General features: G+C 47.9%; 4 protein-coding genes across 4 annotated transcripts; 2 read left to right on the top strand and 2 right to left on the bottom strand.

Annotated features, from left to right (window-relative positions):
- Positions 1–4,071: 4,071 nt before the first annotated feature.
- Positions 4,072–6,006, top strand: VFPPC_02954 (sucrose transporter; the record flags this gene model as incomplete). The annotated part of the gene is made up of 1 exon (XM_018282523.1): positions 4,072–6,006. One exon carries the CDS (start codon positions 4,072–4,074, stop codon positions 6,004–6,006), a length of 1,935 nt encoding a protein of 644 aa, XP_018147032.1.
- A 1,062-nt stretch (positions 6,007–7,068) lies between these two features.
- On the bottom strand, positions 7,069–7,676 carry VFPPC_02956 (membrane associated eicosanoid/glutathione metabolism-like domain-containing protein; the record flags this gene model as incomplete). The annotated part of the gene is made up of 3 exons (XM_018282524.1): positions 7,069–7,353; positions 7,411–7,545; positions 7,626–7,676. The coding sequence occupies 3 exons, from the start codon at positions 7,674–7,676 to the stop codon at positions 7,069–7,071; spliced, it is 471 nt and encodes a 156-aa protein (XP_018147033.1).
- A 991-nt stretch (positions 7,677–8,667) lies between these two features.
- On the top strand, positions 8,668–9,516 carry VFPPC_13366 (short chain dehydrogenase; the record flags this gene model as incomplete). Its single annotated transcript, XM_018291143.1, has 2 exons — positions 8,668–8,885; positions 8,934–9,516. 2 exons carry the CDS (start codon positions 8,668–8,670, stop codon positions 9,514–9,516), a joined length of 801 nt encoding a protein of 266 aa, XP_018147034.1.
- A 724-nt stretch (positions 9,517–10,240) lies between these two features.
- VFPPC_13367 (endo-1,3(4)-beta-glucanase) lies at positions 10,241–11,587 on the bottom strand (the record flags this gene model as incomplete). Its single annotated transcript, XM_018291144.1, has 1 exon — positions 10,241–11,587. One exon carries the CDS (start codon positions 11,585–11,587, stop codon positions 10,241–10,243), a length of 1,347 nt encoding a protein of 448 aa, XP_018147035.1.
- Between the last annotated feature and the right edge of the window lie 1,919 nt (positions 11,588–13,506).

Below are 13,506 nucleotides of genomic sequence, written 5' to 3' on the forward strand. Positions count from 1 at the left end.
TTCATATCCTTGGCATGTGAGCGAGCGCTTGAGCACCAACATCAAGCCAAAAGGCAATTTTAGCCTGACGCGTGATGACTTGCTGCAAGAGTGCTGAGTTCGGCTGAAGGACCAGGTTGTTCCCAGTGCAGAGCAGAGACCACTTGCAGCAGACGTAACAAGGCCACCTACAGCCGAATCAGCGGCCTCGTATTGCACTTGCCAAGGCCAAGCAGACCAAAAGACTCAAGTGCCTGGCTCGTTCAGTCAGACATCCAGGACCCAATGACGTCTGTACAAGATCCAGATCCGAACCTGGCCTTTTGTTCTTCCTGGCCTCGCCCGCAATGCCATCACTCCCACTCCGCTGTCAGACAAACCGGGTCCGGGTTCAACAATTCCAGACCAGTTGACCCATTTTGGACCCATCTGGCCTCGAGTCGCGGGCTCCGTACCATCAAACCATCAAGTCGAGGGGGCCCAAAAGAGGCTGCCTGCTGGGCTGTTACGTTGTAGGTGTCAGGCTTGAGTCAAGGCTGGGGACCAGACAGACAATGGCCAAGCCAACAACACACCAAGCGGACAGGACTTTTGGCATCTCGCCCGAGCACTAAAGTATACTGCAACAACTCCGATCCCGACTTGTGCCGCACTTTGTTCCATTTAGATACTGTACAGTACTTGACCAGACAATACTGTGTCTGCACCGGCAACCTTCCCGTTCTGCGGCATGTCCGTCGAAGCCGCCACCCACAGAGTTCCAAGTTCGCGACCGACCGACGGAATGGCTCATCCAGAACGAGGTGGCACCGTCGATCAATCAAGATTGCACTGCAGCGCAACCACACCAGCAAACGCAGCCACCCAGTCAAGCAGAGTTTTTTTTTTTTTGGTTTGGTTTGGTTTGTTTGGCCATCTCTTGGCGTCGGTTACCTGCGTTCATGCAGATCTTGAGATGTCTGGTGCCTCAGCCCAGCCCGTGGTATGAAGTGAGAAAAGATTCAACACTTCACAATAGAGTCTGGTCTGGTTGACAAAAACCCACGGGACAAAAGCTGCCCGCCAGTGCGCAGTAATGTCAACTGTCTTGGCATGGCATGGACATGCATGTGGACCGGACTCACAGCACAATACAGTACTTCCAGCGATGTACTCTGCTGCGATGCACGCCTGGCTGTGCCTCAACACTTCCATGTTGCTGCCATGGATTAGAGACGACCTTGTCGGGAGGCTGACCTGCAGAGGTGTGATGAGGCTCAGAAGTGCGCAAACATCTGTCCAGGTTTAAATTAGCGTGGCTGACCTCACGACTTCTGCTGACCCGAGCCAGTTGAAGGCATCTTACGGTGAGACATGGATGTCGCTGTCATTTTGATGCAGTACTCCGTACGGAGTACTTATTTTTGGAATTGCTCTCTTCAGCATTGTTTGCTGCAACATGCACAGTTGTTCCGTCACAACCAGCCAGGTGGTTATTTGTTGTTTTACTTTTTAGCCCTCCTGTTTGTCACATGTGCATTTGATTGTGCTCGCTCCCATTTTCAGTCCTTCATTGGGAGCGTTGACGTCCACGGAGTTCTCCATACGGAGTACTCGTGCCACGCCCCACTTTAGCTTGCTCAGATTTCCTTCGCACCACCTAAAGTGGTGCTGACCACTGCAGCGGGCAGACCACTCCACCGAGCAGCTAGCTAGAAATAAAATACTAAAATAAGTAAAATAATAGAAATAAAATACCTAAAAATATATACTTTTAAGTTTCTATTATAATACTATTTAACTTATAAATATAAAATTAAATAATATTTTTATTCTTTATATAAGCTTATAAATTAAACTATTTAAAAAGTAGAGCCTAAAATATATAACCTATAATTAAACTTATTATAATTAATTAAAATTTAAAATAAATATCTATATATAAATACTTAAGTATCTATAGATTATTATATATTAATTTTCTTTTACTTTTAGTTAAAAATATAAATTTTCTTATAATATATATTTATAATTTAATTTTCTTTATATTTTTATTTTAAAGTTTTAATATAAATCTAGAAATTAATTCTTATATAAGAATTTTAAATAAATATTTAGAATATATTAAAATTAACTATAAGCTAAATATAATATTATATTTTATAATTATAATATAATACTTTATATTATATTAATAAATTCTATATAAAAGCTTTAGTAAAGGTAAATATATATTAAAATAGCTATATATTATATAAGAATATAAAATATATCTAGTTTATAAAGTATATTTATAAACTTTATTATATTATAATATATAATAATACTTTAAATTACTTATAATTATATAAAATTAATTTTTAATATTTAAGTTTAATTATTTTTCTAAAATTAAAAATATATATAAAATAATATAATAAAATAATTATAAATATTATAGTTAGATTTTTATAGTAGATTAAAGTATAATAAAATAGCTTAATCTATATATATATAGTAAATTATACTTTATTACTTATAATATAAATTATTATAATAGAAATAACTAAATTAAAATCTAATATTAAAAAGTCTAAATATTTTAAAATCTAATATAACTCTTTTAATATTAGAAATACTAATATAAAAAAAGCTTAATATTTATAATTAGATTTTTTTATAAGCTATAAGAATTTTTATTTATTTAATAGTATTTATTTAATTAATATAGTTAATTTTACTAGCTAGCTGCTCGGTGGAGTGGTCTGCCCGCTGCAGTGGTCAGCACCACTTTAGGTGGTGCGAAGGAAATCTGAGCAAGCTAAAGTGGGGCGTGGCACGAGTACTTCCCTGGAAATCTACCTCAAACAATACATCGTTGCTTTTGCCAGACACCCACATAATATGTCTTGGCAGTTCGAAAACGTTTCCTGACGCAAGCTGCCTCCTTTCAGAGCTCCTATGACGGATCTGACGACGGACTGTCGTCACTGCATTTCTTGGCTACCCTGTCTGTGCGGTTGGCAGCTTGGACATTTGTTTCCCTCTTGACCAAGTTCTCACCTGCCAAGGTCGCAGTGCGTTAACAGATCATGTCTGACTAAACGCTTTGCAACTGACAGTGCTGAGATATCGCATGCATTCACTGCATGGTCAATCAACTACCTTGCTATATGGTTGCCTAGTGAAATATCGAGCCATGGTAAAGGAGAAATGGCTGTGGTGTAACTCGGTTAACTCGATGCCTGGAGCAACCTGCTGCATGTAACGGCTTATTGTTCCCAAACATTGAAACATTCAGTAATTTACAGTCTGTGGTGTGAAAAGTATTTGCCCATATCCAGGTATACACTAATGCATCTCCATATACTGTAGTATGTACCGCGATAACGTGATATGCTGACCACATGCATGTTCAACTACTTTTGACCCTCCACTAAATATCACTGCAAGAAATCGATGAACCAGGCTCCAAAGAAAACACGGAAACAACTCAGTACAGTCAGATGCTCTATATCCCTTCCCCGAGCATGATGCCAAGCTGTGAGTTCTCCATTCTGGCAGTGCATGAATTTCAGATGTTTGATTGATTGTGTTGACTTGTAGCCACATCGTCTAGGGTAATTTGGAGTTGCTCTTTGAAAGAAAAGCTCGTGCTTATGATTGGCCTAGTGAGACCCTGCCCGACCCACCATTTCCTTTGTTCGAGCTGGGCAGCACTCCCCAACGAAGAAGGCCCCTTCAGTGCGTCATGGCTGCCCAAGTCCAAGTACTTTCAACGCGGGCTGTTCCCCGGCAAGGGTCTGGTTACCTGTACCGGCCTGTTGGTGCCCGCCCCAATGAACATGGACGTGACCACGTACCGTGATCACCTCACACAGTCGCGTGGCCCTCGACCTCAACCCATGAAACGAGTACACAAAAATACATTGCAGTGTATGCCTCGTTGTTTCGATGGACCTACCCTTCGCACCACAATGACTTTACTCCCAGCCCTTTGAGACTTGCCACTTCAAGTGACGCATTCTGCTGTAATTTCGGCAAGTTGACCCAAGCTACATGGCTGCTCTGTGAGTTATCGAAGCTACCAATACCGGAGCTCGACAAGTAACCCGTCGCCATTAAATTCTCATCATGGCTGGTACGATGGGTCAAGGCACAGAGGAAAGGAAAGCTAGGATGGAACCTGAGCCGCCGATGCCATCCCTCTCCCGGGGACAACAGGCCGTCTCTGGCTCTGGACTCGGCCGAGTATCGCCCACCGCTCGCCTGGCCGACGAAGTCAATGAAAACTCGCCTCTACTCAGCAGCAATGAATCAGACTCTGGCGATGCAGTTAGATCAACAAGAGCTCCAAGGCCGGCGGCCGACGAAACCCAAGAAACCAAAGGACTATGGTACATGGTCATGCTCACAATCAGCATTGCTGGCCTTCAGCTGGCATGGGCAGTTGAACTGTCCAACGGCTCACCGTATTTACTCTCTCTTGGACTAAGCAAGTCACTCATGGCGTTGGTATGGATTGCTGGCCCGTTGACGGGCACACTCGTTGTACCGTACGTTGGCGTGGTGAGTGACAACTGCCGTTCGAGATGGGGGAAGCGTCGACCATTCATGATAGGTGGCACCATCGCGACAATCATTGGGCTTTTGTTTCTTGCCTGGACGCGAGAAATTGTCGGGGGTATATTGGGAATATTCGGCGCGGACCCGAAGTCGGAAGGAGTAAAAGTCGTCACCATCATCGCTGCCGTGATTGGCATATACGTGCTAGACATTGCTATCAATACCGTCCAAGCAGCGATCCGCGCCTTCATCGTGGACTGTGCACCGGCACATCAACAAGAAGAGGCAAATTCCATGGCGAGTCGTGTTACTGGCATCGGAAACATTGCGGGCTACATAGCCGGATACGTCAATCTACCCACGTACTTATGGTTTCTCGGTAGCAACCAGTTCAAGATTCTTTGCGCCGTTGCTAGTATCGGCTTGGCAATTACGATTGCGTTGAGTACGGCCGTTATTCACGAGAGGGATCCTCGAGCGGATGGATCCCGCATAAAGAAGACACCAAACATTGTCTCCTTCGTCTTCAACATTGTCAAGTCGATTAAGCGCTTGCCACCACAGACGAAACGAGTTTGCGAAGTCCAGTTTTGCGCTTGGGTCGGATTCTTCCCATTGTTGTTTTATACGTCTTCTTACATTGGAGAGATTTATATTCAACCGTTTTTGGAAGAGAACCCCAATATGACACCGGAAGAGCTCGATGTGCTATATGAGCAAGCCACTCGCATAGGGACATTTGCGTTACTGGTAAACGCCATTGTCAGCTTACTCACAAACGTATTCCTACCATTCTTTATTGCACCAACATTCGACAGTCAACCGGTTTCCTTTAACGACCACACTGGCCAGCTCGCCACGGCCAAGACAACTGGATTGCCTCGGCGGTCATATCTGGACTGTTTGAGAATCCCAGGCTTCACCCTAAAACGGGCCTGGCTCGGATCATTGTTGCTGTTCGCCATTTCAATGTTCTGTACAGTGCTCGTGCGTTCCACTGGCGCCGCCACGGTGCTGATAGGACTGGCTGGTATCACTTGGGCCATGACTCTCTGGGCTCCCTGGGCCATCATCAGTGCTGAGATTAGTCGACGCGATGTCGTTGCTCGGGCCAAGAAGCTTCAAAACATGGCGCCTTATGGGCACAATGCGCCAGATGCGCCATCGTCCAGTGGAAATTCGCAAGAAATGGACGCTGAATTGGCCGAGGAAGAAGAAGAGGTGGACCAGGCCGGCGTGATTCTGGGTATTCATAACATGGCCATTGCAGTTCCCCAAATCATCGCCACTCTGGGATCAAGCGTCGTGTTTAAATTCCTACAAAAACCACGGGGGACACCAGGTGATCATAGTTTTGCCATTGTCATGGCTCTGGGAGGTGTATTTGTGCTCGGGTCTTGCATTTTCGCCATGAGAATTCAAGACGACCCGAAAGCGACAGAGGCGGCTGTTGTTGACGAGGCCCGGGGCGCGTTGCTGGCTGATGAAGCCGCAGAGAATTAGCAACCTAGAAGATGCTCCTCAAGGAACATGCACAAGGGAGGTGTCATGGGGATTTCGGTTTAGAGCATACAGTTCTGGCGCATTGCATTTTTTGGAGGACTAGACGTGGATATCATCATTGCTACAATTTGATCAGCGATCTGTATGGAATTTGTTTTGAATAATACTACTTGTTATTGGAGCCCATCACTCTGCGATGCTAATACCCGAACCGCGTACATCAGATCTCATGCTTGATACCTCGTAAGTTCTCGCCTCTTCTCAGGTAATGCCACCACGGTCTCGAAAGAACTCCTCTAGGACATGCAAAACAGATTACACAACGCTCTGTGTACAACATCCGACTTTCCCACAATGTGTAGCCAAGGTAGCCGATGCATCCGCACAAGGCCCCAGATATGCCCTCGTCTCAGCAGGAACCGGCCCAACCGATGGATCGTAAGAAGTCACACCGCCCCAGTAATAACACCACATGTGCTGGTGTTCGTCGCAGTAGCTGTAATGACAGGAGTGGGTTTTGTAGCACGAGGGCTGGCCACATCCATGGCTGCATTGTGTTGGGTGCGGTGCTGAAGTTGTATGGTCTGACTTGTGGTTTGATATTGTGCCTGTTGCAGAGGGGTGCTGGTCTTTGGATATAATTGCTGCGAGGGATGATGCGGCGAGGAGAATGGTGAGAATTTGGGACTGCATGTTGAAGATGGGATATTGATATGCTGATATGATGGTTGAATGTTGAGGATTTCGAAAGCAGACGTAGGAAGGGGAGTGTAGGATATGTCAGGGGATGAGTTATCGAGGAAGGAGTAGATGATATTGCTAGAATGGCATATTGCCGACATGTTGCCTATGAAGATGTGTTGCATTTAGTCAGTTATGGACAGTTAAAAGGCAAGAGCAGCCTGCCAACGAAAGATGAGCCACGACACGCGGACATGAGTGCAACGAAGGAGTATTGCGTACGTTAGTTACTGTATACTACATTCTCTAGCCAGTGGTGGAGACTTTCTTTACCATCAAATTACATCTCATTCCTCGCCTTTTCTTCTTACAGTAGCAAATTTACTGCATGGCCTTCAAACCAGCCTTGAACCACAGCGTCATGCACAATCCCACGCTCACCATCCACATCAAGCTCCTCAGACCAGCCAGCTTCCTATTCTCACCGAGCTTCACATAGGCAAACACATACAGCAGCCGCGAAACAAAGTACCCAATGCTCAGGGTATTCACGACACACGCATGCAGACCAACCTGGTTGGCGGCGACGACGGCACCAGCAAACAGGGCCATGGACTCGAAGCCATTCTCTGATGCGCCCTTGGCGCGGAGGATCGCTTGCTGGAGCTGAGGGGGGTGTTAGTGATGTGCTGTTACTACAGATGGTTTTAGGATTGCACGTACAGGCTTGTCAATGGCTTCGGACTTGCAGACAGACTCGCGGAGGGCTCTGGGGTTGGCGTTGTCGTAGGCCTTGCCGGAGCAGGCTACGGCGTAGGTGTGAGGGCCGAGGCATGTGGCGACGTAGACTGCTGGGATCTGGATTCATGAGCGGTAAGTTACAATGATTGAGATGGGGATGGAGAAGACGTTTGTGGTTGCGCAAGGTAAGAGCTTACGGTGAAGTAGGAGAGGTTTTTGCTAAAGTCGAGGCCCATTGCGGAATTCATGTTGGGCAATGTAATGTGAGGGTGATTGAGAGACTAGAGGTGTTGATCAATTCAATTGATGGGTTGAAGTAAGGAGAGAGGAAGTAGAAATAGCTTGTGTTGTAGGCAGTGACGTCGTGCGACGACCCGACGATCTTAACAAATATGCAAAACGACAAACCGAGGACAAAGACAACGACATGGGCAAAGGACAGGGGGGGTGGAATTGGAAGTCCGACTCCGATGCCGACGACCACGTATGTCGCAGACGCCTGGGTATTCCGGCGCCGATGGCCGTCATCTACTTAAGTACCTTGGTAAATTATTAGTAGATGGTTCAGCTGTCTCACGATGTGACATTGATTGGTGGACCCCTGGATTTCAAGGTTCAAGGTTTGGCTTGGCAGTGAAGGGGGCTCCGTGCTGGCTGGATTGGTTTTGTGTCGTTGTCGCGAGCTTGGGCATTTGGGCTGTGATGGTGCTATGTGGGGTGAATATGGGTGGTGAGAGTCAATGATGATTTGATTGATGGGACTGGGTATAATGGCTGCAATTGGGCATTGTATTAAAAGGGTTTATTGTGCTGGGAATAGTGTGCGACAACGTAACTCACGTCGAACTATTCTTCAAGATCGCAGCTTCATGGAACTCTATTCCAGTTGCTTGCCCCTTCGAAATCATAGTCCGATGAGTCGCAACATCAACACACTTCAACTCGCGGCAAGGACCACTTTGGACACTTGACGAGACCACATAAAAATAGCAACCACAAAGTCAAGGTCAAGGAAACAACATTGCAGCCGGTTAAATCCAGCAACCTGGACATAACGCGGGGAAAACGTCCCACCACATCCCGACCATCTTCAACCCAAGCAACATAATGCTCCCCGCTCGACTATCCAGGCTACACTTATAAACCCTGATATAAAATATCACAATATTCCCATATTACCACTTTCCCTACAACTTTCTCCTTCCTCTTAATAAATAAAGTTAAAGCACCAATACCACAATGACTTTCCCATATAAATGCGTCCTCATCACCGGCGCCACATCAGGCATCGGCCTCGCCCTCGCCGAAACCATCATCAACAACGGCTCTTTCGTCATTGCCGTCGGCAGAAGACAAGACCGTCTAGACCAACTCGTCCACAAACACGGCAGTGACAAACTCGCCGCCGAATGCTTCGACATAAGTCAAATCGAAAACCTCCCAGACTGGACAACAAGGTAACCCATCCTCACCCACTCACATATTAAACACAACTAACAACCAAGCCTCCTCTCAAAATACCCCAACCTCGACGCCGTCCTCCTCAACGCCGGCTTCCAGCACCGCGTCAACCTCCTCGCCCCCTCGCCCAGCCTCCTCCCAGACATCACGTCCGAACTACACACAAACTACCTCTCCCCGCTACACACCTCCATCCTCCTCCTGCCGCACCTGCAGACCCTCTCGAAGACGCACCCCACCGCCCTGATATTCGTGTCCTCGGGCCTGGCGCTCGTGCCGTCCGTCCTCGTGCCGACCTACTCTGCTGGCAAGGCGGCGCTTCACTCGCTGTCGTGGTGTTTCCGTGCGCAGCTGGCGGATGCGTTTCCTGGGCTTCGCGTCGTGGAGATTATTCCGCCGGCGGTGCAGACGGAGCTGCATACCTTGCAGGGTTTGCCGGCGTTTGGGATGCCGTTGGAGGAGTTTGTGGAGGAGGCGTGGCGTGGGTTGGTGAGTGGGCGGGAGGAGGTTGCGGTTGGGATGGCGAGGGAGTCGGCTGAGAGGGTGGAGGGGGAGAGGAGGATGGCTTTTGAGAGGTTTACGAGTATGGTGAAGGGGGCTGGTGTTGCGAAGGGGAAGGATGATTGAGGATTGGGTAAGTGTTGACGGAGGTTGTGATTGAGATTGGTTTAATCCGTGGTTTAAGTAATGTTTAATTTCACTTCTTTGGGGATATCAGGTAATGGTTGGTGAGCTACCTGGCTGTGAGACTGGCTGTGTTTATAGTGTCAGATATTAAGTTAGCATTTGATTCTGGAAACTTTGTGGTATCCGGTGTCATTGGTACTAATAACCAGATAGTGAGGCCTTGTAATGTTCTTTCATGTATTGTCCGCTCAAACCTGTTGCTATAAGATGGGCTAACACATACATACCACAGCATATGACCAGATACAAAACATTACTTCACACTGACTCCCTGTCATTTATACCAGAAATAACAGTCATTTAAAATTCACACGGCATCTAAACCCAAAGTTCATAGAGTTACTTGTCATTTGTTGATTGATACAGACAGCTGCTCGCCAATGGAGCAACTAATAGCAAAGCTCATATATACAATGAAGATGAAACATATCGGCACTCGCCTCAATGATGAAATCTATCAAGCACTGCATGCAATGTAGAGAAGAAGAGAATCCAAAATCCGTTATCCGATAATTCCGTCGTCATCATGTAAGCAGTATCATCATGCTTGTCATGTTTCTTTTGTTCAATGGGAACCCGCCCTGGGTATCTTTTGTTTTCACCACTTTGTTCATATCCTCTTCTCTCTCCTTTTCATGCAAGCACTGCTCTTTGGTTTTTCGACTCACGCAGCAAAGCGCTTAGCTACCATCCGCGTTTCTCTCTTGGCGTTCCAGCCACCCCCGTTCCAAACTTGGCCATTCCACGAGTTGTCCTGCTTGGGTGGAGGAGGAGGTGGTGGTTGAGAGTTGGCTCCTGATTCGGGCTGTGGTGCCCCGTTCCAAATTCGTCCGTTCCACGATGGTGTAGGCTGGGGCTGAGGAGCTTTCTGAGTTGTCTGAGCTGGCGGGGGCGGAGCGTTATAAGTCTGGGTAGGCTGGGGTTGCGGCTGGACAGTTGGCTGTTGTGGAAGTCCAGTTGGCTGAGTCTGAGGTTGAGTCCAAACCTTTGTGGGAGAGGGCTGAGGTTGAGGTTGTTGAGTTGGGTTGGTTCCGTTGCCGTTGCCAGAACCTTTCTGGTAAACCTTGACAGAGTTAACAACCCAGTAAGCCTCAGCAAAGGCCTCGGGATTACCAGACACATATTGCTGGCAGGTTGGGGCCAAAGCAGAGCATTTAGGATCCGAGCCCCAGACTTGGGGGCTTCCTGCCCAGGCTCCGCAAAAGGTGGTGTCAAAGACAATCTGGTTGTCCTTGAAATGGTTGTCAATGTTACAGGTATTCCCGCCCAGGAACCGAGCAAGTGGAGTTCCCCACGAGGCGGGATTGGGCTTCCCAGACTGAATATCCTGGGGGATCTTGGATCGAGGAAAGAACCAGACGGCAATGTGATCAGAAGTCCATTCAGTGGCATAAACACCACCCCCAATGGCGTTGAACCCGTCGCCGTAGTTTTGGGTATCGGCGGTGTGCTGTCCGCAACCTGCTGAGGTACCAGAGGCGCCACAGTTCGCAGATGCAAACTTGGTAGATGCCAGGGTGCCTTCATTGGAAATGTAGCAGCCAGGCTTTGTGTGTAGAGTGATGGAGTTCTTGGTTTGAGCGTTGACGCCTTCGAGAATGTCAATCTCACCAGAGTTGGGCCACTGAGGACCGAACATCCAATACGCCGGCCATGCACCGCAGATACTGCCAGGCATGTGCGCAATGTCGGCAATGAACAAACCACGAGTGAAGGACTTTTTCGAAGTCACCCGAACCGACTTGCGACCTTTGGCAGGGTTCTTGGTCTTGAAGTCAACACCCATGAAAATTCCACCTTTGGCGTATCCAGCGAGGCCCTGTTGGTTGGCAGTCTGGCTATTGACATATTCGACGAAGCCCTCAGTGGGATCCTTGTCGGTGAAGAAGTCGAAGCTATTGAAAAAGTTGGTGTTGTCGTAAGTGGTGTCGATGTTGTAGTTTGCCTGGGTAAGCCCAGCGGCAAATAGCACAGTGCCAGCCAAGGCAGCAAAGTGGCCCGAGAAGTGCATGTTGAAGTTGATGGTGTTTTCAAGACTAGATTGTTGATGCTTCGTATCAAGGAATGAGAAGAGTATGCGAGGTTCGTTTGAACGTGATCTCGCTGTGTGAGCCGGCACGACAGCGTCAAAGCAGTGACTGAGAAGGGAGGAGCAAGGAAATCGCCAGCTTCTCCAGATCACTGACGAATGTTCAAGTGAAATTGAATTGACACACGCTGTCCTGTCGCGAGTTGAGAATGTAGGAAGCCGAAAACCCGAGGCTGGTGAGAGTGTGACAAGAAGGCGAAAGCAGCGACTCTGTCACAATTGCAGTTGAGCAGACGGGAAACGCAGTAGCTGTGAAGGAAGGAATGTGTACGCCTCGTTATGAGAGTGTTCTCGGCCGCTTTGAAGATGGAGTTGTACAGGCACAGTGAAAGGTGTAAAGAAGACGGCAAAGGAATGATGTCTTCGATATATAAATGAATAAAGTGACCAGCAAGTGAAATCAGGGTCCAAAGGAAAGGAATCAATAGTCGAAGCCAGAACAATGGCTTATGAACAACTGGAACAAGGACAATTGAAATCAAATGACGTTATTCTCTATTCAATAGAGAGGCTGGTTGTCCGAAAGAAGAAGATGAATGCACGAAGCCGGGAGAAAGACTATGTTGACCAGCTGCCGGAAGGATTGAACGACAGGGAGGGAACAAAAGTCAAGTTTGTTGGAACCGTCAACGGAACCGAGGGCCGGCGACAGTCAGTGGCCTGCACCAAAAAAAAAGAGAGAATGCGAAAAAGTGGTGAATGGTGACGAGCAGAGACATGTTCGACCTCGGACGGGAATGCAGATATCTAAATACGGGCTCATTGTCTCTGGCTGAGGGTGACTTGTTGGGCGAGTGCATGTGTCCATGTCGTTTCTGTTCGGCTTCGGTTCAGCCAACGAGTGAGTTGTGTGAGTTGTGTGAGTGGCCCCTTTCCACTTGGACGGGTCGTCCGTTTCTGTCGTTTGTGAATAGAAAGGATAGGCATTGTCCCCCTGTTGCTTTTGCAACCCACCATTAGCTGAATGTTTCCCACAGCGCGGCGCAACGAGGCGAGAAGCGTCAAGTCAAGTCAAGGCCGGAACTCGAGCATGAGATACGCGCATCCAGGAGAATTGCATTCCATCGCGTGGCCTGCCGACATGGTGGAGGCCCGTGAATCTGAGACTCTGGTGTCGTTGGGGTCGGGCCAATCACAGTCTGTGGCTGGGAACGGCAAGGGGCAGAAGGGGCAAGAGCGACGCCAGGTCCCCTGTCCGTGCCTGACACTGGCGCTCGGGTGGGGCGGCGCCTTTCCAGTGTTCGTCCCTTCCCTGTCGGTCTTTCCAATGGATTTCTCCGCAGGTCAGGCAGTCACAGTCGACATCTGGAGCATCATGTGCAATTTTGACATCCGTATGTTGGCTATTTGGCGCGCGCTTTGTCATGGACTTATGACCAGAATCCAGTTTTCTCAAACTCGCCAAGCAGTAGAACACAGAATAAACTCTGCCACGAAATCTTGCAAGCCAAGATCGGCCAAATGTTCAGCGGTTGTTCGGCTACGACATATCAAAGTACCACACAGACATGAAAAACCTCTTTGAAATTCCACCGCCTCTTTGTCCAGCACCACAATTCGACCGACTGACCCCAGTGCCTGCAACCTGGGCGTGCCTCGCACATCCGACTGTGAGCATTAAACCTCCCATTGGGTATTCCATGGCAAACTGCATATATGCATCCCCCTGGCATCAAACCCCCAGAGCCCAAAAGTGGCACAACACCGACGGCCCTTGCTGATGAAACGCTGAGGCAAGAATAAGGAATCAGGCCGGTGCATCGTTGGTCAGTTTGCCAATGTTTGCCGCCTCGCCCCATCCGTCGTCCGAACTTGCACCATCCCTTGACTAACCATGCAGG

The sequence above is a fragment of the Pochonia chlamydosporia genome, chromosome 2 (assembly GCF_001653235.2).
Source record: "Pochonia chlamydosporia 170 chromosome 2, whole genome shotgun sequence".
Lineage (NCBI taxonomy): Eukaryota > Fungi > Ascomycota > Sordariomycetes > Hypocreales > Clavicipitaceae > Pochonia > Pochonia chlamydosporia.